This window comes from Talpa occidentalis, unplaced genomic scaffold, assembly GCF_014898055.3.
Source record: "Talpa occidentalis isolate TD23 unplaced genomic scaffold, MPIMG_talOcc4v2.1 talOcc4.5, whole genome shotgun sequence".
Lineage (NCBI taxonomy): Eukaryota > Metazoa > Chordata > Mammalia > Eulipotyphla > Talpidae > Talpa > Talpa occidentalis.
The window spans coordinates 59,666,952-59,689,762 of NW_023604861.1; the positions used below are offsets into that span (position 1 = coordinate 59,666,952).

A 22,811-nucleotide genomic window follows, 5' to 3' on the forward strand; every position below is an offset into this window, starting at 1 on the left:
ACACACCTGTTCTGCTCCCCACTCTGTCTCTGGTGAATCCTCTCACACACACACACACACACCCTCCACACACACACATGCACCTCTGGCCTATATCCCAGTTCTTGGATGCATAAATAAAATAAATCTTTAAAAAAAAAACAACAACACTGAATATGCAAGAGAAAGCAATCATGGATTTTCTACATTACAGGAGAGAATCCAAAGTATAGACAGGATTATTCATACTCCTTTAGTCAGCAATTAATTGAGCAACTAGTATATGCTGAATTCTGTGATAGGTCCAGGGTATAGCAGTAAACAGACTCAACCCCTAGCCTTCTGAAACATTCTAGTAATAAGAGTAGCAATACATGTATAAATAAATAATTTCATGGCGGTAACTGCTATATAAAAACCTATGTGAGGAGTAAGTAGGAGAGAAATCTTCTGTACTTTAGTGTTGGACATTTTTTAGTTGTGAAGTACACAACATAAAATTTAGCATCTTAATTGTCTTTTAAGGGTACAGTCAAGTATATTCACATTATTATGCAACCACTCTCCAGAATTTTTTCATCTTGCAAATTGAAACTATTCCCATTAAACAAATCTTCCTTATTTTCATCCCCCCAGCTATTGGTACCCACCATCCTAATTTTAGTGTCTAGAAATTGAACTACCTTAGATACCTCACGTAAGTGGGATAATAAAGTATTTTTCTTCTTGTGTGACTGGCTCATTTCACATAGCATGATGTTCTCAAGGTTTATCAATATAGCATATGACAGGATTTCCTTTTTTTGACTGAATAATATTCCATTGTGTATTTTTAAGCAGTAATTTTCTAGTGTCAGTCCCCTAGTGAGTGGTACATTAGTATAAGTATATACTAGAAAATTTATTCACATCTTATCCAAATCTCAAGCTTATATGGGCAGTCTGTATTTTACCTGCCTAGCCAGAATTGAAAATCTTGGTCAATTGGAATTAAAATCTTTTTAAACTCTGGGACTCCCTGTTCCAGTGCTAAGTCTGGAAGTAACAGTAGCCTGTGGAATAGAGAGAGAATGTTAGAAGCAAACAATAAGATGCAAACAGAGCATAAAGATTAATGTATTGATAGGAATAAAGTTGGGCTTTGTTAGAAAGCTGTCGTTTCTAATGCTTGTCAAAGAGCAAAGAAAATCCTTGGGGACACCTAGTCATGGGGTCTGGCCTTGGCTCCATCACTGATAATCTTTGGACAAGCTGATCTCTCTGACCACCTGTTTTTACATATGTAAAATGGGAAAAAACACCGACCTGGCATGGTGGTTTGAAGTTAGGTAAGACAATGTCGTAGAAGCAGTTATCCCTAAACCCCTGTGACTTACTGTTCCTCTCCCCCATGCTTTTGCTGCTTTTCTGGGCTTTTAGGAAACAGGACCAGAGGAAGCCACAGGTATCTCTCCTAAACTTTTGTCTGTAAACTCCCCCGTTCATTGGCAAATTTCCACCATCTGGACTTTACTTGTGACTGAAGGTTTGGAATCTTGTTAAAAAATCAGTGTGCATCAAAAGGTGTGACCCGATTACAGTTGCTTGGGCTTGAGCTGGGAACAAGTTGATCCAGACAGTTAAGCGAGTTCGTGAGCACCCGCCTGATTGAGGCAACTGGCGGCGCTCACCGACGAAAGGCGCTCACCCGAGTCGCCCCGCCCCGTCCCAGAAGCTCCGCCCCCGCCCCGTCCCAGAAGCTCCGCCCCGCTCCGGGCCTCCTTTCTTTCCCGTCGCTGCCTTTCCTGCTGGGTCGTGGCCGGCGGCCCGGGGAGCGGGCAGCATGGGCGCGGGGCTCGAGCTGGGGCCGGCGGCGGGCGGCTCTCTGCTGCTGTGCGCCGCGCTGCTGGCCGCGGGCTGCGCGCTGGGCCTGCGCCTGGGCCGCGGGCGGGGAGCGCTGGACCGCGGCGCGCTCGCCTGGCTCTGCTACGACGCCCTCGTGCACTTCGCGCTGGTAAGTGCTCGGGGCCCGCGGTCTCGCCCGCCCCGCGGTCTCGCCCGTCCCTCTCCACTGGGCGATCCTGGAAAGCGCCGAGACGAGTGGCCCGCCCCCTCCCCTGCGGTGGGAAATCTGCGGAGAACGCGAGGTACCTGGAGCTGCACCCCTGAGTTTCCAAGTCTGTGAAAAGCACCGATTCCCTGGTGGTGCCAGTTCCTCTACCAGATTGAAAAACAAGACCCCTGAAAATGGTTGCTGCTGTAACGTAGTATGTTAGTTTGACTGTAAGCTACTCAGAGGCCCTGGCTTACTAGATTTTGCAACCTGGACAGAGTTGTTTTTTTTAAAGATTTATTTATTTATTTTATACAAGCACCGGATACAGTCAGAAGTGCGGGAGGGTGAGAGAATTCACCAGAGCCAGAGGGGAGAGCAGAGCAGGCAGAAGGACCGAAGTACACTGCTGAGGGGAGCAGCGGGCGGCAGGAGAGGTCTGCGCGCCATGTGGGACCCTCCTCCGGTGGCCGGGGAGCAACCGGGGATCGAACTGGTGCTGCAGAGTCTGCGGGCAGCTTCGCAACCCAGCGCTCAACCGCTGCGCCACCGGGGAGGCCCTGGACAGAGTTTTTGAAAGCCTCAAAGGGAGCAGGAGTGACGGGGTGAGAGGTGAGGGGAGCAGTGACTGACAACTAACTTAGCCAACTTGAGGGTCTGTGCCAAAGCAAACCCCCATGCCTTTAAAACAGTCACCATTAATTGGGTGAAACTGTTTAAAACTTCTTTACAACACCCCATAAGGTAGTAATGCCCCCATTTTATAGAGGAGAAAACAGTTCCTGCAAAGGTAGGCGACTTTCCAGTGCCACACAACTAGCATGATCCTGATTTAGTCTGGCTCCAAAACTTGTACTCTGTGTGTCATGCCAGACTTTAGAAACACATGTCCCTAAAAATCAGTCCACACCCCTCTCCACTTTTTTTGCGAAGAAGAACTGGGTTATAGGCCAGAGATGGGGCGTGAGAGGATTCACCAGAGACAGAGTGGGGAGCAGAACAGGCAGACTGAGTGAGATACACAGCTGAGAGAAGCGGCAGGCAAGGCAGGAGTGGTTGCTGTGCCATGTGGGTAGCTCCCTGGCTGGGGATGAACTCAGGTCTGGAGGTGATAGCACTGAGACTTACTCCTAGGCCAGCAGAGGGGCCCCCATAAACAATGCCCAAATACCTTTTTTTTTTTTTTCTGTAAATTTGACCTCAAATCTAGGTAAACCTATGGGTAATGTGAAGCCAAAGTTAGATAAGAGGTATTGATAATCTTTTAGATCGGTAGTTGTTAGTTTTGATGGAATGATGAGATTCCTTCTTACTCCAGGCAGCAGTGAATCTTTCCCTCCACTTTTTTTTTTTTTTTACAGAATTGATACAAGTTTATCCAAAGATCAAGGGAGGTAGATTATTTAGAAAAATTTATGTAATATATTTTATAGATACAAGAAAGGCATAAAAAGCTAAAACATATGCCCACGTGTACCCCATCTAGTTTAAAATTAAGTCTGCTTTTCATACCTAGACTGTAGCAGGTAACACTGCATACTTCTCCATTTGTGGTTCCTTAGGGTATAGACCGGTAAACTTGTTGCTCTACTCTCCCTCCTAAACTTGTTGCTCTACTCTCCCTCCCTGTTCTGAAGGAAATTTAGCCACATACGCCTACACCTTGTGGTATTTACCTATCCCAACTGCAAAATGATCCACTCTGAATACACTATATCTTAGTTCTTCAATTCCAAAATGCATGATTTTTTCATATATTAAAGCAATCATTGACATAACTGCTATGGGCCATTTTAGTGATATTTTAATGTCTCTAAAATGGAGATGTATCTTACAATTGATGAAATATGATATATGAAATCCCATACTAATGGGCATGTTTTCATTTGCTATTACATACATACAGTGAGTGCTTCAACCAGCATCTTTGAGAGCAGTGAAGAAGACACTTGAAGTAAGCAGATGAGGCCTTCAATAAAAATGCTTGCCATATTATCTGTGGTTGGAGTTTATTCCAGGTATACCCAGAAATGTGAGGTCAGCTGAAGTCAGAATGTGAAACCTTGTGGTGTTGAAATCACTTGTTTGTTCATACTACAGATGGTGAGTCACTCAGTAGGACAGTGTCAAGCCAGATCTTCCCAGAGATAGTTTATCTTCCACTTGTGCTTCATGGATTTCCCCCTCATCTGAGATCTAAGTATATCATCGTAGGCATGGCCAGAGCATGGAGGCAGGATGTATGGACTATTTTGGGGAAACATCTAGAATTCCAGATTGACTAGTACACAGGGTTACATGGGGAAGGAACACACTGGAAAGGAAGCTTGGGTGACAGTAAGGTTTTCAGTTTTTTTCTTTTTAAACATTATTTATTTATGCATACAAGAGCTGGGGTGCAGGCCAGAGGTGGGGTGAGAGTATTCACCAGAGACAGAGTGGGGAGCAGAACAGGCAGACTGACTGAAATATACTGCTGAGGGGAGCAGTGGGCAAGACTGGAGATGTCTCTTGTGCCATGTGGGTCAGCTCCCTGGCTGGGGATAGATCTTGGACCTGCCGATGTTGGCAATAGCTTCATAGTGCTGAGACTTATCCCCTGGTGCTACCAGGGAGACCCAAATTTTATTATTTTATTTTATTTTTTAATCATTGTTCATTTTTAAACAATATTTGCTTCCCCCCACCCCCTTAGGTGTTGTCCCCATAGAGTTTCCTTCACCAGTGCACCTGCGCACCATCACCTCAGTCCCCTGTGCTCCTCCCTCCCTCCCTCTGATCCCTCTCCTGCCTCCTCCCTGCAGTATGTCTCTGATTTATAATTGTCTGTTTTTACTTTGTTGTGTTTTGTACTGTTATTTTTTTACACTGATGTCTTATTTGGTTCCCCTGTATTCCTGCTATAAGTGAAACCATCCGATATTGTTCTTTTTCCTTCTGGCTTATTTCACTGAGCATAATTCCTTCTACATCCCTCCACATTGCTGCAAATGTCATGAATTTATCTTTTTTTGATTGCTGAATAATATTTCATTGAATATGTATGCCACATCTTCTTGATCCAGTCTCTATTTTTGGGCATTTGAGTTGTTTCCAGGTTTTACCTATTGTAAATAGTGCTGCAATAAACATAGGAGTACAGGTGTTCTTTTGAATCAATGCTTTTTGTGTCCTTTGGGTAGATCCCTAGCAGTGGAATTGCCGGGTCATATGGTAGCTCCATTTTTAGTAGACTGAGGAACCTCCAGACAGCTTTCCATAGTGGCTGGACCACCAGCATAGTGATTGCACTCCCACCAGCAATGTAGGAGAGTTCCTTTTCCACCACATCCTCTCCAAACATTTGTTGTTGCTAATTTTTTTGATATGTGCCATTTTTACCGGTGTAAGGTGGTATCTCAATGTGGTTTTGATTTGCATTTCCCTGATAATAAGGAATGTTGAACATTTTTTTCATATGCCTGTTGGCCATTTGCATTTCCTCTTTGGAGAAATGTCTTAAGTTTGCCCATTTCTTGACTGGATTGTTTACTTTGTTTTTGTTGAGTCATGTGAGTTCTTTGTACCGAATTTTATTCTGTAGTAGAATCCTTGAAGGATTAAGCAAGGAAGGAGCATGGTCAAAGCAGCTCCTTCAAAATATAATTTGGCAGTGGTGTGTTAAATCAGAAGCTGTGAAGTTCTGAGATTTTTCCCTTTGGACAAATTAGTGCCTAATTTAGTGATGCTCCAAGACTCATAAGGGAACATGGTGCCAGGTGGCACATGCAGTGGGCACATTACAGGAAAGGAACCCCCAAATTAGGATTCCATTGGTATGGGGCTACTGGTGACCCGCTTATATGTCCCTCTGCAGAGAGACTTTATCTTTACACAGGAATGTAAACAAATCTCTGGAGAGGAAAAGCTGAAGTCTTTACCTTTACTGCCTTTGAACATCTCAGAGGGATTCCCCCTCTGTGGTTGTTATCACACCCGCCCCCAAAACACCTGTAGCCTCCACTGTAGTCCACTGTGCTCCCTTCCTTTTTTCTCACCCCTCCACCTGCTGTGGTAGCCTGCAGGTTACTAAAGTTTGTTATTAGTTTGGTTTTATCTGGCCCTTTGTTTTATTTCTCTGTAGTCTACATATAAATGAGAGCATCTGGTACTTGTCTTTCTCCTTCTGACTTATTTTGTGTAGTGTAACTCACTCTACCTCCTTCCATGTTGTCACAAATGACAAGAGTTTATTTTTTTTTAATAGGTAAGAAGTATTCCATTGCATCTATATACCAAGTCTTCCTGATCCACTCATCGGTTTTGGGCACTTAGGTTGTTTCCCTAGCTTGGCTTTTGTAAACAGTGCTGCAGTGAAGATAGGAGTACACATGTCCCTTTGAATTAGTGACTTTGCCTTCCTCTGGTAGATATGTAGGAGTGGAATTGCTGGGTCATATGGTAGATCCATTTTTAATATTTTGAGACACCTCCATACTGTTTTTTATAGGGGCTAGATATTTCCACCATCCGTGCGTGATGGTTCATTTTTCTCCACATCTTTGCCAATGTTATAGAAATAAATTCTGGCCTTTTACCCAGGCAGAGGAAGAACAAGTGGTGCTTCAGGAATGGTGAGGTCAGAAAAAGCTTTATTACTCATGCATGAGGTCCCAGACCTGGGTAGCCCCGTAAGGTCTGAGCACAGGTTTAGAGACCAAAGATTCGCTTTATACACAGCTGTCTCCATATCTGTTACATTGATAGCATCTTTTGGGTACCAGGTGCTGTGCTGGACAGATAAAAAGTGGATCACCCTTATCCTCTCAGAGCTTATGGAATAGAGTTTTTCTCTTAGCGTTTGATATGGAGAGTAATAGCTACTCTGTCACTTTCAGCGTGAAACCCCTATGAGAAATTTCTTTTTTTCCTGAAAACTTTGTCTGTCTTTTCCTTTCTGATAGAACAATCCCATGATTCTCCCTTTTTGCTTCCTGGAAGCACAGATTATGCTCTATAATAACAATAAAATATGGTCTGCAGATAGATATAGATATATAATGTGTGTGTATCCTTATTGAACCCTGATTTGGATTCTTAGTCATTTGTGTATTTTTTCACTACTAATATCTAAAATTTCCTATGCATATTTTACCATTTATTTGAGTGTTTTGGTTGTAATTGCCTTAAAATCTTTTGTATAAGGAAGAAAGAAGTATGTAAATATTTCCAAAAAAATGTTCATGCTACTGAATCCAAGGGCAAGCAAGTTAGGGATAATTAGGCAGCCTCAAGGACAGTGCAGGGACTTCAGGAGAGTTAAGGAAGGCTGCAGAGAGAAGGGCCACAAATTCCAAAGGGGACTAATCAAACACCCCAGGACTTATGACATTAGGGACTTACTTTATGACCTTAGGGTCAACAGGACATTCCAAATAGAGGACAATGAAGAAAAAAAGATAGGGGCTGGGACACAGAGACTTAGTTCTGGGCACAGAGACAATTAGGCAATGAGAAACACCAAGAACTAACCAATCACAAAGAGACTGGTGGAGCTTGAGAATAATTAGGGGAAAAGGTCTATATTCCCTGAGACAAGACTCCACTTGGGCTTCCTTGCCCCTCTTGGCCTGGTTCCATGACATGGGAGTCCCACTTTATTTCTGTTCCTTTTCTCCTCAATAAACTTTTTCTTTCTCTAAACAAACCTGCCTCTTCTCGCTTGCTTGCCTGAGCGTCTGCAAAGTTCCTGCTGCGGCTTCGTGAGACACCAGCCCGTGGGGGTCTAGTGGCTGGGACTCAGCGCTGCCCCTGCAGCCTGGAATCCGTTCCTGGCTGGGAGACTAGGCCTGAAAACCTACAATTCCGGTATCACTACCAAAATTTATTTCCTTTGAAATGAAAAGGACATTCCAGGGAAATACCTTTCCCCCACTTTTATAACACTCAACATAATTTGTTTCTTTATTTGGCTTCCTCTATCTCCAGCATCTGGCATGGGGCCTGGTTTGAGGAGCTGTTCTAAAGTATTTGTTAATATTTAATATGGAAGAATGATTTTATCCTTTTAATTTACCCTTTAAGTAATAGTTATCAGTACAATAGTTATCAGTCATGTATACTTTAAGTCTCAAATTACACAGATGCCGAAAATGACTTTGTTTTTTATGTCAGTCTTTTTAAATAGAACTTGTTTAAATTATATATTCTCATGATCCTTGCAAAATGTAAAACATTAATGTATATAAAAGGAAGAGATACAGTTAACCCAGAGATAATTATTGTTAGTATTCTTTAAAAAGTCTTCCAGAATTTATATAAAAACTTACACAGGTTAATTTTTTTCAGAGTTCCTTTTATAAAAATAGGATAATAACCTTCATTCTTTGTTACTTTTTTCATTTAACTGTCCATATCAATCTATTAAACTTCCTAATAATTTTAAATAACTGCATTGAATTAGACACACTTTATATGTGCTTTATTTAACCAATCCCTAATTATTGGACCTAGAGGCATTTTTTAGTTGTTAGAAAAGATATCGATTGCTCTTGGTGCATTTTCACACATTTGTGTAACCATTTACTTTGGATAAATACTGCAAGCAGAATTTCTGTGTCTGAAGGAATCCAGTTTTTAAAAAACTCAGAAAGATAGTATGCATCCACATTCCCAACAGCTGCTTTCTCACATCCTAGCCAGTGCAAGGTATTGTTACTGTAGCAGTACCTGTTTTGCACCTCCTCATGTCTTGGCCTCATCTGGCCCTTGAGACATGCTTTGCTCCCGCTACCGCTAAAGCAACCAACTCTGACTTCATTCTGATTCAGACAATTCCTGCTTCCACTGCCTCCTGGGCCTCGTGGATGGAGTCCCTGCATGTGAAGTCCTTGGGAAAGACTCAGCATCCACACACCTGCCCAAGGGCTGAATCTTTGACAGTGATATTTGGGAGCAACAAGATAAATTCTTCCTTCCTCCCTCAAGATGGACTCTCCACAGAATCTGTAGTTCCCATAGCCTCCGGAAAAATTCAAGACTGAGGCCTCAGTTAGCTTATTACTAAGTGGTGTAACTAAACAGTTAAGCTCAGCAAGGCACTCTTATATTTGAGTCTATCTCCTAAGTTTCATTTCCTGTTTTTGCCCTTCCTGCCTCCCTGGGGCAGCAATCCCCATGAAAGTAGTATAACATAGTTTAATACTTTTTTTGGAACCCGGGTCTAGATGCCTTTTTTTTTTTTTTTTAAGATTGATTTATTTATTTATACAAGCACTGGGCACAGTCACAAGCGCGGGAGGGTGAGAGAATTCACCAGAGCCAGAGAGGGGAACAGAGCAGGCAGAAGGACCAAGGTTCACTGCTGAGGGGAGCAGCGGGCGACAGGAGAGGTCCGCACACCATGTGGGACCCTCTTCCAGTGGCCGGGGAGCAGCCAGGAATCGAACCAGTGCTGCAGAGGCTGTGGGCAGCTTCACAACCCAGCGCTCAACTGCTGCGCCACCGGGGAGGCCCTAGATGCCTTTTTTCTTTTCTTTTTTTAATATATTTTTTACATCATTCTTCATTTTTTTTCAATGCATGTTTTCTCATCTCAGTTATAGTTCCCGTGAAATTCCCATGACCCATTCACCCGTGTACCATCACCATAGTTCCTTGTGCTCTTCCCTCCCCTGTTTTGATCCTACTCCCTTCTCCCCCACTGCAGAATGTCTCTGGTTTATAGTTGCTTGTTGACTTTGATTTTCACTTTATTATAACTTTTCCCCCCTTATCCCTTATTTGGATCCTCTACATTCCTCGTATAAGTGAAACCAGCCGGTATTTATCTTTTTCTTTCTGGCTTATTTCACTGAGCACGATCCCTTCCAACTCCATCCATGTTGCTGTGAATGGCATGGGTTTATCTTTTTTGATTGCTGAGTAATATTCCATTGTATGTATGTATGTATATATATATATACACACACACACACACACATCTTCTTGATCCAGTCATCTATTTTTGGGCATAGCTTACCTATTGTAAATAGTGCTGCAATAAACAGGGATGCAGATGTCCTTTTCAGTTAATGTTTTTGTGTCCTTTGGGTAGATACCTAGGAGTGAAATTGCTGGATCATATGGAAGCTCCATTTTTAGCAGTTTGAGGAACCTCCACACAGCTTTCCATAGTGGTTTGACCAGTTCACATTCCCACCAGCAGTATAGGACAGTTCCTTTTTCTCCACAGCCTTGCCAACATTTGTTGTTGTTTGTTTTTTTTTTTTTTTTTTTTTTGATAATTGCCATTTTCACCTGTGAAAGATGGTATCTCAATGTGATTTTGATTTGCATTTCCCTGATTACAGTGATGTTAAACATTTTTTTATATGCCTGTTGGTCATTTGCATTTCCTCTTTGGAGAACTGTCTTTTTAGCTCTTCTACACATTTTTTGACTGGGTTTCATCAGCTCTTTGTAGATCTTTGTGATCAGTCCCTTATCATTAGTATTGTATGCAAAAATTTTCTTCCAATCAGTCTCTTTGTTTTGGTTAATGTCTCTTTTGCTGTATTTGATGTAATCCCACCTGTTTATCCTTTCCTTCACTGTCTTTGCTTTGGGGATGTGTCTTTAAAGATATTATTGAGATGAGACTCAACAAAAGCAAAGAAAATAATCCAGTCAAAAAATGGGCAGAAGAGCTAAAAAGAAACTTCTCCAAAGAGGAAATGCAAATGGCCAACAGGCATATGAAAAAATGTTCAACATCACTTGTCATCAGGGAAATGCAAATCAAAACTACAATGAGATACCATCTTACACCAGTGAGAATGGCACATATTAAAAAAACTAGCAACAACAAATGTTGGTGAGGATGTGGAGAAAAAGGAACTCTCCTGCACTGCTGTTGGGAGTGCAAACTGGTCCAACCACTATGGAGAGCTGCGTGGAGATTCCTCAACCTACTAAAGATAGAGCTTCCATATGATCCAGCAATTCCACTCCTAGGTATTTACCCAAAGGACACAGAAACATTAATTCCAAAGAGCACCTGCACTCCTATGTTAATAGCAGCACTATTTACAATAGCTAAGCTTTGGAAAACAACCCAAATGCCCAAAAATGGATGACTGGATCAAGAAGATCAGCAATCAAAAGAGATAAACACATGCAGTTTGCAGCAACATGGATGGAGCTAGAAGGGATCAGGCTCAGCGAAATAAGCCAGAAAGAAAAAGAAAAATACCAGATGGTCTCACTCATAGCAGGAATCTAGAAAACCTAAATAAGGGACCAGGAAAAAGAATAACTATAAGAAAGAAAAAATCAAAATCAACAAACAACTATGAACCAGAGACACACTATGGGGGGGGGGGGCGGGGAAAGGAGGGATTGGGGTCAAAATAAGAGGGGTACAATTGTATGGGGAATATAAAAAAAATTTAAAAAAAAAGATACTATTGAGGTGTATGTCATGTAGTGTTTTGCCTGTTTTTTCTTCTATGTATTTTATGGTTTCAGGTCTTTTTTTTTTTTTTTTTTTTTTTTTTTTTAATTTTCTAGAGGCATGTCTTATTTATTTATTTATTTATTATTTGTTTGTTTGTTTGGTTTATACATGCACTGGGTACAGTCAGAAGCGTGGGAGGGTGAGAGAATTCACTAGAGCCAGAGCGGGGAGCAGAGCAGGCAGAAGGACCGAAGTACACTGCTGAGGGGAGCAGCGGGCGGCAGGAGAGGTCTGCTCACCATGTGGGACCCTCCTCCGGTGGCTGGGGAGCAGCCGGGGATCGAACCGGCTGCAGAGCTGCAGGCAGCTTCGCAACCCAGCACTCAACCGCTGCGCCACCGGGGAGGCCCTGGTTTCAGGTCTTATGTCTAGTTCTTTGATCCATTTTGAGTTGGTTTTTGTGCATAGTGTGAGTTAGTAGTCAAGCTTCATTTTTTTGTATGTAGCAACCAAATTTTCCCAGCACCACTTATTGAACAGATTTTCTTTGTTCCATTGCATATTCTTTGCGCTTTTGTCAAAGACTCATTGTCCATATAAGTGTGGATTTATTTCTGTGCTCTCTATTCAGTTCCATTGGTCTGTGTGTTTGTTCTTATTCCAGTACCATGCAGTTTTGATTATTATGGCTTTGTAGTATAATTTGAAGTCTGGGAGTGTGATACCTCCATTCCCTTCCTTTTTAGTCAGGAGAGCTCTGGTTATTTGGGTTTTTTTGTTGCTCCATTAGAATTTAATCAATATTTGTTCTATTTCTTTAAAGAATATCGTTGAAATTTTTATTGGAATAGCTTTGAATCTGTAAATTGCCCTTGGTAGGATGGATATTTTGATAATGTTAGTTCTTCCAATCCATGAGCAGGAGCTGTCTTTCCATTTCTTTGTGTATTCTTGTATTTCTTTTAACAATGTTTTATAATTTTCTTTGTATAGGTCCTTTGCCTCTTTTGTTTTTTTTTTTTTTTAAAGATTTATTTTATTTATACAAGAACTGGGGTACAGGGCAGATGTGCCAGAGGGTGAGAGGATTCACCACAGTCAGATCAGGGAACAGAACAGGCAGAATGACCAAAATACACTGTTGAGGGGAGCAGCGGGTGAGACAAGAGAGGTCTGCCGTGCAACGTGTGTTGCTTCGCAGCCGGCTGGGATCAAACCGACACTGCAGGGGCTGTGGACAGCTTCACAGCACTGCGCTCAACTGCCTGCGCCACCAGGGAGACCCTTTTCTTAGTTTTGTTCCCAAGTATTCGATTTTTTTTGTTTCAGTTATAAAAGGGATGGTTTTTTTTTTGTTTGTTTTGTTTTTTGTTTTTATTTTATTTTATTTTTATTTATTTATACAAGCACTGGGTACAGTCAGAAGCGCGGGAGGGTGAGAGAATTCACCAGAGCCAGAGTGGGGAGCAGAGCAGGCAGAAGGACCGAGGTACACTGCTGAGGGGAGTAGCGGGCGGCAGGAGAGGTCTGCGCGCCATGTGGGACCCTCCTCCGGTGGCCGGGGAGCAGCCGGGGATCGAACCGGCGCTGCAGAGTCTGCGGGCAGCTTCGCAACCCAGTGCTCAACCACTGCACCACCAGGGAGGCCCTAAAAGGGATGGTTTTTTTGATTTCTTCTTCAGATTTATTGTTTGCATAATGGAAAGCTACTGATTTTTGTGTCTTGATTTTGTATCCTGCTACTTTACTAAACTGCTTGATTATTCTGATTAGTTTTTCTGTGGAGTTTTTGGGGTTCTCTATGTGTGTTATATAACCTGCGAATAGTGATAGGTTTACTTCTTCTTTCCCTATTTGGATTCCTTGTATGTCTTTCTCTTGTCTTATTGCTCTGGCTAGGACTTCCAGTATTATACTGAAAAGCAGTGGTGAGAGTGGACATCCTTGTCTTTTTCCAGATCTTAATGGAAATGCTTTCAGTTTTTCCCCATTGAGAATGATACTGGCTATGTAGATGCCTTTTTTCTTAATAATTGCATACTACATGTGGTAGGTGTGTCCTTATGAACCAACAATGCAACTTTAGGTTATTTTAAAATGTTTTATTATCACTAAAAGCTATCTTTTGTGGGACAAATTTCAAAACTGACATTCTGAGTCCAAAATAAATCTAGGAAGATAAGAGATTTTTTTTTTTTAACCATAAAATGTATCATCTGAGAAATGGTCCTTTTGAAGCCTGTGTGCACTGGTAATTTAGCCCTTGAACCACCACAGGTTCTTGTCCCATGAAGCCATAAAAAGGAATCTGCAGGCTTTTTAGATAAGAAAGCAGAGAGAAGCAAACTTTATTCAAGACAGTAAAGACACAGTTTATTTAAAGGAAGACAGCAAGGACTCCTACCTGGGAGCAGCAAAGAAGCTGTTGTGGGCCTGTGTCTGAGTAGTTAAACTTTTTTTTTCTTCTCTATTCTATTCTTCTCATCATCCTGCTTTTTGATTGGCTCTCTCCCAGTGGCTGTACTCCTGCAGGCCAGATGTGCCCATTTTCTCAGCTATTATCTTAGAGTTTCTCCTTTACTTCCCCTATCCAAGACCTTATTCTCTCTAGTTTTACTGTTCTTGTTTATTTATTCCTCCTTGACTTTCTGACTGTCTCTCATCCTCCCTAGTAGCTCAAGGGGTTAAGATTCAGTAGGTGATATTATCATCTTGACTGTAGAACATTATTTGATGCTAAAAAGAATTGAGCTATCAAGCCATAAAAAGTTAGGGAGAAAACTTAAATGCATAGTACTAGTGAAAGAAGTCTGACAAATATCCATACTATGATTCCAACTATATGACAATCTCGGGCTTCCCTGGTGGCACAGGGGGTTGAGCACCGCAATGTGAGGCAGTCCAACCATATCACAGTCTGGAGCAGGGAAAATTATACAGACAATAAAAAGGATCAGTGGTTGCCAAGGTTGAGGGCAAGAGGTAAAGGGGATATAGAATCGGATTAATAAGCACAACATAGGGCCTCCCCGGTGGCGCAGCAGTTGAGCGCTGGTCTGCAAAGCTGCCCGCGCCTCTGCAGTGCCAGTTCAATCCCTGGCCACTGAGTGAGGGTCCCACACGGCGCGCAGACGTCTCATGTGGCCCGCTCACACTCTGCCTGTTCTACTCTCCGCTCTGGCTCTGGTGAATTCTCTCACCCTCCTGCGCCTCTGACTGTACCCAGTGCTTGTATAAATAAATAAATAAATAAATAAATAAATAAATAAATAAATAAATAAATAAATCTTTTAAAAAAATAAGCACAACATAGAGGGTTTTTGGGGCACAGAAAATACTTGGTATATTGTAATGATGAATATGTCATTATGCTTTTGACTGAAACTACAGAATCTACAATAAAAAAGAATGAACCTTAAAAAAAAAAGATGTAGCACTATGAAGCAATGCATAGCCACTGCAGCACGAGGGAGGTGCCAGAGAGGTGACCCACATGGTGCAGCAGACCTCTCCTGTCTCCCCCGCTGCTCCCCTCAGCAGTGTATTTCAGTCGGTCCGCCTCTTCTGTTCCCCGCTCTGTCTCTGGTGAATCCTCTCACCCCCTACACCTCTGGTCTGTACCCCAGTTCTTGTATGCATAAATAAATAAATCTTTAAAAATATTTTTTTCACTGTTTCACATCTTTTATATAAATGAAATTATACAGTATGGAGTCCCTTATTTAGCATAATTAACCTGACAGTATCCACTGTGTGGATTATGTCAATTTATTTATCCATTTACTAGTTACTAATATACAGTTTATCCATTTACCATTTATCAGAACATTTAAGTTTCCAGTTTTTGACAGTTAGGTATTGCTTTTCTGTTGATATCTACTTATTTTGTGTGGTTTGTTTATATTTCTCCAGGGTAATGCCAAGTAGTGGGATTCTTTAAAATAGAAACTGCCAAACTGTTTCCCAAAGTGGCTGCACCATTTTCCACCCCCATCAGGAATGCTTTTGAGAATGCCATTTGCTCCACCTCCTCACCGGCTCTTAGGGTCTTACTCCATTCAGGCTGCTATGACAATACCAGAGCCTGAATAATTTACAAACCACCAAAATTTATTTCTCACAGTTCTGGAGGCTGAGGTCTGAGATCAGATGCCAGCATGAAAGTCTGGGATAAGGTGAGGAATCCAGTTTCTGGTTTCTTGCTGTGTCCTCTAGTGGCAGAAGAGACTAGTGATCTCTCTCTCTCTCTCTCTGGAGCCTCTTATAAATTTTATACGGTAATTACCCCCTTCATGAAGGATTCCTTTTTTTTTTTTAAGATTTATTTGATTTATTTATGCATATAAGATCTGGGGTGTAGGCCAGAGGTACAGGGGGTGAGAGGACTCACCAGAGACAGAGTGGGGAGCAGAACAGGCAGATCTACTGAAATACCTTCCTGAGGGGAGCAGAAGGCAAGGCAGGAGAGGTCTCCTGTGCCATGTGTGTTAGCTCCCTTGTTGGCAATAGCTTCATAGTGCTAAGACTTAACCACTTGCGCTACCAGAGAGGCCCATGAAGGATCCTTGTTTAAGGACTCCCCAAAGGTCCCACCTCTTAATATCATTATCTTTGGAGATTAGGATTTCAACAAATTTAGGTGGGGTGAATTCAAACCATAGCAATTGTCCATAAGGTATGGAATAACTTTCCTCTGAGGATCATTATGGAGATTTAATAAAGCTCTGCAATTTAGGGCAGTGCGCCTCAAACATGAGCATGCCCAGGATTCCCCCAGGGATCCTTTTACATACCCTGGGATCCTTTTATAATTCAGTTTCTGATTCCAGGGGCCTGGGGTATGGCAGGAGATTCTGCATTAGTAACACACTCCCAGGGGATGCCCATGATGTTCTTGGATCACATTTGAGTAGCAAGGGTGTGGGACACCTGGCACAGTCCGTGGTCTCTAGCAGAATTCAGTAAAAGCACCTTCCTTCTCTGTCCCTCTCCTGACCCCTCCTCTCCATACCCCACACTTGGATTATCTTTTATTTTCATCCCAATCCTATGTAACTAAGTAATACCACATATCCAAAGAAATGACCTTGAAAAGTTTTCTTTATCCTTATATGAAAAGTAACATTAGTCTCAGCAGATAACAATATATTCTCAAAAGATATTCTCAGTAGAAAGATATTCTCAGGATATTCTCCTAACTCAAACACTAAGCTGCCACATTGTAGGAACAATAAACCTCATGAGACTGTGTGATACCTGAAGTTCTGAAAAGACCAGTGCAATCCACTGTTAATAGCAGGCAACACCCATCTGCTGGAGCAGGTTCCACTGAATGGAAGTGGTGATGTCACTAAGTGGAAGACAGCTGGGTAGCTGGGCACTTAGCAAGTGACCATAGCCTTGTCGTCAAGGTGCTGTCAGAGGCTGAAGCAGCTGATCTTTCCAGAAACAATAATATATGCTGTTGCCATGACATGGAAAAATCAAGTCTGATTAGACCAAGCTTGTGAGTCAGAGTAGGAAATGCTAATAAATTTTGACAGGATTTATCTACTGATGCTATTCTTATTTCACTTTATACTTCTATGCCTAATGAGTGATGAGTGTTTTGCTGTTTTTCCTGCTGCATCTTCTGCTGCATGCACCCCCCCCAAAAAAAAAACAACAAAAAACCCAACCCTGGCAAATACCTTTAAATACAAATGTAGTCATTAAAAATACAAACACAAATTACAAAAATGAAACTTATCCTTTTTCTTTTTTAGTTCTATAAATCCTTTTTCTGCAAAAATTTTTAAGGGTTGAAATGAGGGAACGGCGGGCCTCCCTGATGGTGCAAGGGGTTAAGATGCAACCTATGAAGCTGTCCACAGCCTCTGCAGCACAAGTTCGATCCCCTGGCTGGCCAGGGAGCAACCCACATGGCCTAGCAGACCTCTGCTGACTCACCCACTGCTCCCCTCAGCAGTGTATTTCAGTCAGTCTGCCTGTTCTGTTCCGCACTCTGTCTCTGGTGAATCCTTTGCGCCCCACACTCTGGCCTGTACACCATCTCCTGTATACGTAAATATTAATAAATAAATCTTAAAAAAAAAATGAGGGAATGCCATGGTCTCTGTAAAGCCACCACTGAATTCTGGAGAGCTGTAGTTGTTCAACTCAAGCCTTTTTAAAAAATCTGAACCTTGACTTGTCTAAAAGTAAATAAAATATGTTGTTAAAATTCCGTGTCTGGAACACCTTAACTGAAAATGAGACTGGCCTTTGTTACTTGATTTTATTTGGTGTGATAGGCTTTTAAGCTGATTTTGTTAGCAGCTCAATTTGATACAGTTTTATTATTTCTTAGAGGATCTAATATGATCTTCCCTGTATTTTTAAGCCCAAATTCCTGATACATAGAACTTAAAATTTTTTTTAATAACTAAATATTGTGAATTTTTTCTCATCCTCAATGGTTTAATAATATAAAACTAATAGTGGAGAGAAGTTATTTTAAGATTTATTTATATATTTGTACAAGCACTGGGTACAGTCAGAAGCGCGGGAGGGTGAGAGGATTCACCAGAGCCAGAGCAGGGAACAGAACAGGCAGACTGATGAAATACACTGCTGAGGGGAGCAGCTGGCTTGGCAGGAGGGGTCTGTCATGCCATGTGGGACCCTTGCCGGTGACCAGGGATTGAGCTGGTGCTGCAGAGGCTGTGGGCAGTTTCGCAGCCCAGCACTCAACCGCTGTGCCACCAGGGGAGGCCCGGAGAGAAGCTATTTTAAATAGCTATGGCTACATAATAACATACATATACAAACGTTTCTTGAAGGTATCAGGAAAGTCATCAGTGGTGTCTCTGGGGGATAAGATTGGGGATCAGGAAGCATAGAGACTTTTACCTTTCTTTTTTTTAAAAAAAAGATGTATTTAGGGTCTCCCCGGTGGCGCAGCAGTTGGGTGCTGGGTTGCGAAGCTGCCTGCAGCCTCTGCAGCGCTGGTTCGATCCCCGGCTGCTCCCCGGCCACCGGAGGAGAGTCCCGCATGGCGCGCAGACCTCTCCTGCCGCCCGCTGCTCCCCTCAGCAGTGTGCTTCGGTCCTTCTGCCTGTTCTGCTCCCCACTCTGTCCCTGGTGAATCCCCTCACCCTCCCGCGCCTCTGGCCTTTATCCCAGCTATTATATAAATAAAAAATAAATCTTTAAAATAACAAAAAAAACAAAAATTACATTCTTTTTTCAGGCAGAAAAAATTAGATGTGTGTACTTTAGACAGAGGAGCAGCTTGACCACAGGCCAGGAGGAGTGAGAACAGCCTGAGTTCTTCTGAGAACTTCAGGGCCCTCAGCCCCAGCAGGAGGGCCCAGTGGGAGGGTCTGGGGCCATCACTCTCTCTTCTACAGTGTGGGACACATCCTGTGCTCTCTACCCCTGGGGCACAATCCATCTCCCCACTTCCACCTCAACCTGCCCACCTAGCCTTAGACTTGTCTCCATCTGGAAGTTTTTTGGATTGTCCCAACCACAACTCCTCACCTCCACCTCTAATCCTCATTAAATTTGAAGGGGGTGTTACCTAGCTAGATAATAAGCTAGGCCAGGGCACACTCTATTCTTAAAAAAAAAAAAGGTAGTCCTGAAAACATTAATTAGTAATGTTAGTCTTTCTTATACCTCTACCTGTTTGTATGAATAATACAGAGAGATTGCCATGTAGTTGAAAGAAATAATAGCAATCCTGTGGATACTTTGCCCAGGTTTGCCCAGTGGCAACATTATTCAAAATTGTAGTGTACTATAGCAACCAGGACGTCAACATTGAGAAAATTCACCGATCTAATTGTGATTTCCCTGGTTTCTCTTGCAATTGTGTGTGTGTGTGTTTGTGTGTGTGTGTGTGTGTGTGTGTGTGTGTGTAGGTAGGTAGGTTCATGTATCCACTACAGCAGTCAGGCTACTTAGAACCATTTTAACTACACAAGGGTCACTAGTATTTACCTTTTATAACTACCTGCATTTTTCCTCCTCCTCCCCGCAACCTCCTCCAGCCCCTAACACTTGGCAACCACTAATATGTCCTCTGTTTTTAAAATTTTTCATTTCAAAAAGTGCCTTATAAGTGCAGTCCTATAATATGTGATCTTTTGGGCTAGACTTTTTTGATTTATAAATCTCTGGAAAGCCATCCAAGTTGCTGAGTATAAAAAATTCCTTATTGTTAGGGAAGACTCCAAGGTATAAATGTTTGCTTAACCATTCACCCTTTCAAGTACAGTTTTTAGCTGTTAACACGTGCCATAAACATTATGTATGTTTTAAGTGGGCATATGTGTTTATGCTGAGTTGTATGGTAATTGCTTTTTTATATTTAGAAGGAACTGTCAAACTCTAGTTTTCTGATTATACTATTTTCAATCCTACCATAAATATGAGTGATCCAGTTTCTCCACATCTTCGTCAACATTTGGTATTTCAGTATTTTTTAATGTTAGCCATTCTGATAGGTGCTTACTGGTACCTGACTGGTTTTAATTGGCATTTCCCTGATGCCCAATAATGTTGACCATCTTTTCATGTTTATTTGCTGTTAGTATATCCTCTTTGTGAAATGTCACTTCATTTTTTTTTTTTCTGGCCTATTTTCTAATGGGACTGTTTGGTTGTTTCTTTTAACTCATGAATTTTATCATCCTTCTTCCTCCTTTTATTTCATGTTATTTTAGTTAATATTTTTTAGTATGTGCCATGTATCAGGCATTTGAAATAGAAAAATAAAAGACAAAGACTTTCCATGAAAGAATTGACAGTTTTGAGGAGGAGATAAATAGTCAGAATTCAATGTAGGAGAGGCACTTACCTCCCACCAAGAGACTCAGTGAAGGCTTGCTTCTTGGAGGAGGCACCATCTCATCAGATTCGGAGGCACCAGTATAGTTGTTATACTTTATATGCATTAGATTGCCTTTCCATTTAGGGCACTACTTTCTTACACTAGTGGGAAATATATAGTATATCTTAAAAAGCATCTTTTAAAGTAATTCATTATATGAATTTATCATTAATTCATAGTTATCAAGCACTAAACATAAGATATAATCCTGGAGAGCCTCCCCTGGTGACACAGGCATTTGAGCACAGTGCTGTGAAGCTTTCCGCAGCCTTTGCAGTGCTGGTTCGATCCCAGCCGGGCGACGAGGGTCCCACATGGCGCTGCAGACCTCTCCTGCTGTGCCCGCTGCTCCCCTCAGCAGTGTATTTCAGTCAGTCTGCTTGTTCTGTTCCCCGCTCTGTCTCTGGTGAATCCTCTCACTGTCCCACACATCTGGCCTGTACCCTGGTTCTTGTATAAATAAATAAATAAATAAATAAATCTTTTTAAAAAAAGATACAATCCTGGATTCCTGAGGATTCTAAGACAGAGAAGGCAGCATCCCTACTTCCAAAGATGCATGATCTAATGGGGACTAGAAACCTATAACCAGCACATTGTTGATGATTACAGGAACACAAATTTAGTAACAAAGAAGAGTGAAAAGTTACTCCTCACTAGGAAGTTTGGGAAGGTTTCTTAGAAGAAGTGGGGAGGGATTTGAGCTGGGCTTTGGAAAAGGAGTACAATTTCAACAGATGTATGTGAAAGGGAACAAATTTGTTATGTGCTCATAGATCTCTGATTTTCATAGACTTCCAGCTCTCTGTCTTGCTCTTATTGAGGAAAGTTCCTAGACCTGGTGACAGAATCCATGTTTTGCCAATGACTCCAGTTGAAGAGTTTGCTAGAGGAAGTCTTGTCTCTTTTTAGAATGAGATCCACAATCCAATTATAGGAAGTTCTTTGTCTTACAGATAGATGGACTGAGCAACCTAGAGAAGATCAAATTCAGCCCAAACTTATACTCCTTTTGGCCATACCAGTGACTGTATTTTTTCTAGAAGTTCCCAGGCCACGCCAGGGAGGTGGTGTGAGTTTCCTGCTATGGCTCTGCTAAAAATAAAAACTGATTGGTGAAAATAAAATGTGAGGTAAACAGGGCGCACTTCTTTGTTTTAAAGCGTTACTGTTTATCTCATAAGCAGTTGTTAAGAATTTTTAAGTAATATATTTTTTACAAAGACTCTGAGATAAATCATTTTACTAATTAAATAGCTTACAAAGAACATTCAAGAAAAGACAAACTGGTTTAAAAACTTCTGTTTACCAGAGACAAGAATAGATAAGTTTAGAAAATATTAGTGAGAGGGGGAAAGAGTATGCTTTCTTCTATTAATCAGAGAAAAAGAAAGGCAATTACAAACCGTAGGATTAAAAAAAATACATAAAATAGTCATTGCCCAAATATGAACCAAAATAAAATACAGCATAATTTTGGGAAATTTGTGGGCTAAGGGGATTTTTCATTTGCCACAATTCTCCATGACACAGAAGTCAAAATATTGTATCTCTCGAGGAAAGTTGTAAACCATGGCAATGAATGATATTTCCATGACCAAAATATTATAAATGTTGGCTGGCTTTTCAGCTCTTAGTATTCATTTACAGGTGAAATAGGGGAGAAGTTTGCAGAATGAGAATGGAAATGTAATCTCAGCAAGGTATGAGCAAAGTGGAAAGAAGTTGAAAGTTGGAAATGGGGAGGGCAGTGAGACAAAAGGTGGGAGTGCCATGTGTCCTGTACAGTAAGACATCCAAATGCTGTACAAAGCTGTTGAAGGAGTAAGCTGAGGCATATTAAGTTGTAAATTTAAGTTATTATTAAGTTATAAATTTGAGTAACTAATAGGAAAATAAAGAGAGTAATACAGCTACTGAAGGGGTTTAGAACACGCCACTCCAAAACATGCCACTTTGGCACAATAATTATTCTGAGCTGGAAGCCATTGAGAAACAAGAAATTCAGGAAGGGCTTTCTGCCTTCTCTCTTTCTACCTACAAGCAGGTCATAAAATTTCCCACAAGGGGCCTCCCCAGTGGCGCAGCGGTTGAGCACTGGGCTGCGAAGCTGCCTGAAGCCTCTGCAGCTCCAGTTCGATCCCCAGCTGCAGGCAAGGGTCCCACATGTTACGCAGACCTTTCCTGCCGCGCCTGCTGCTTCCCTCAGCAGTGTACTTCGTCAGTCTGTCTGTTCTGTTCCCCGCTCTGGCTCTGGTGAATTCTCTCACCCTCCCGTGCTTCTGAGTGTACCCAGTGCTTGTATAAATAAATAAATAAATCTTTTAAAAAAAAATCCCACAAGAATGGTGCTTTCCCCATACCAGGAAGAGAAGAGCATTCTTAACACCAGAGACAGTTCAATGCAGAAGTGAACCTGCATTCAATGCAGAAATAAACCTACTAAAATAACTCTTCTTATTTCCCTCCATGTATTTCCTAGTCACTTTCCCACAATTTACTGTCCC

General features: G+C 41.8%; 1 protein-coding gene across 1 annotated transcript in view; it reads left to right on the plus strand.

Annotated features, from left to right (window-relative positions):
* Positions 1–1,771: 1,771 nt before the first annotated feature.
* EBPL (EBP like) overlaps positions 1,772–22,811 on the plus strand; it is a 31,372-nt gene continuing 10,332 nt past the window's right edge. The window contains exon 1 of the mRNA XM_037527280.1: positions 1,772–1,972. Within this exon, the coding sequence (XP_037383177.1) occupies positions 1,802–1,972 (171 nt within the window). The 5' untranslated portion in view covers positions 1,772–1,801. The remainder of the gene's footprint in view (positions 1,973–22,811) is intronic.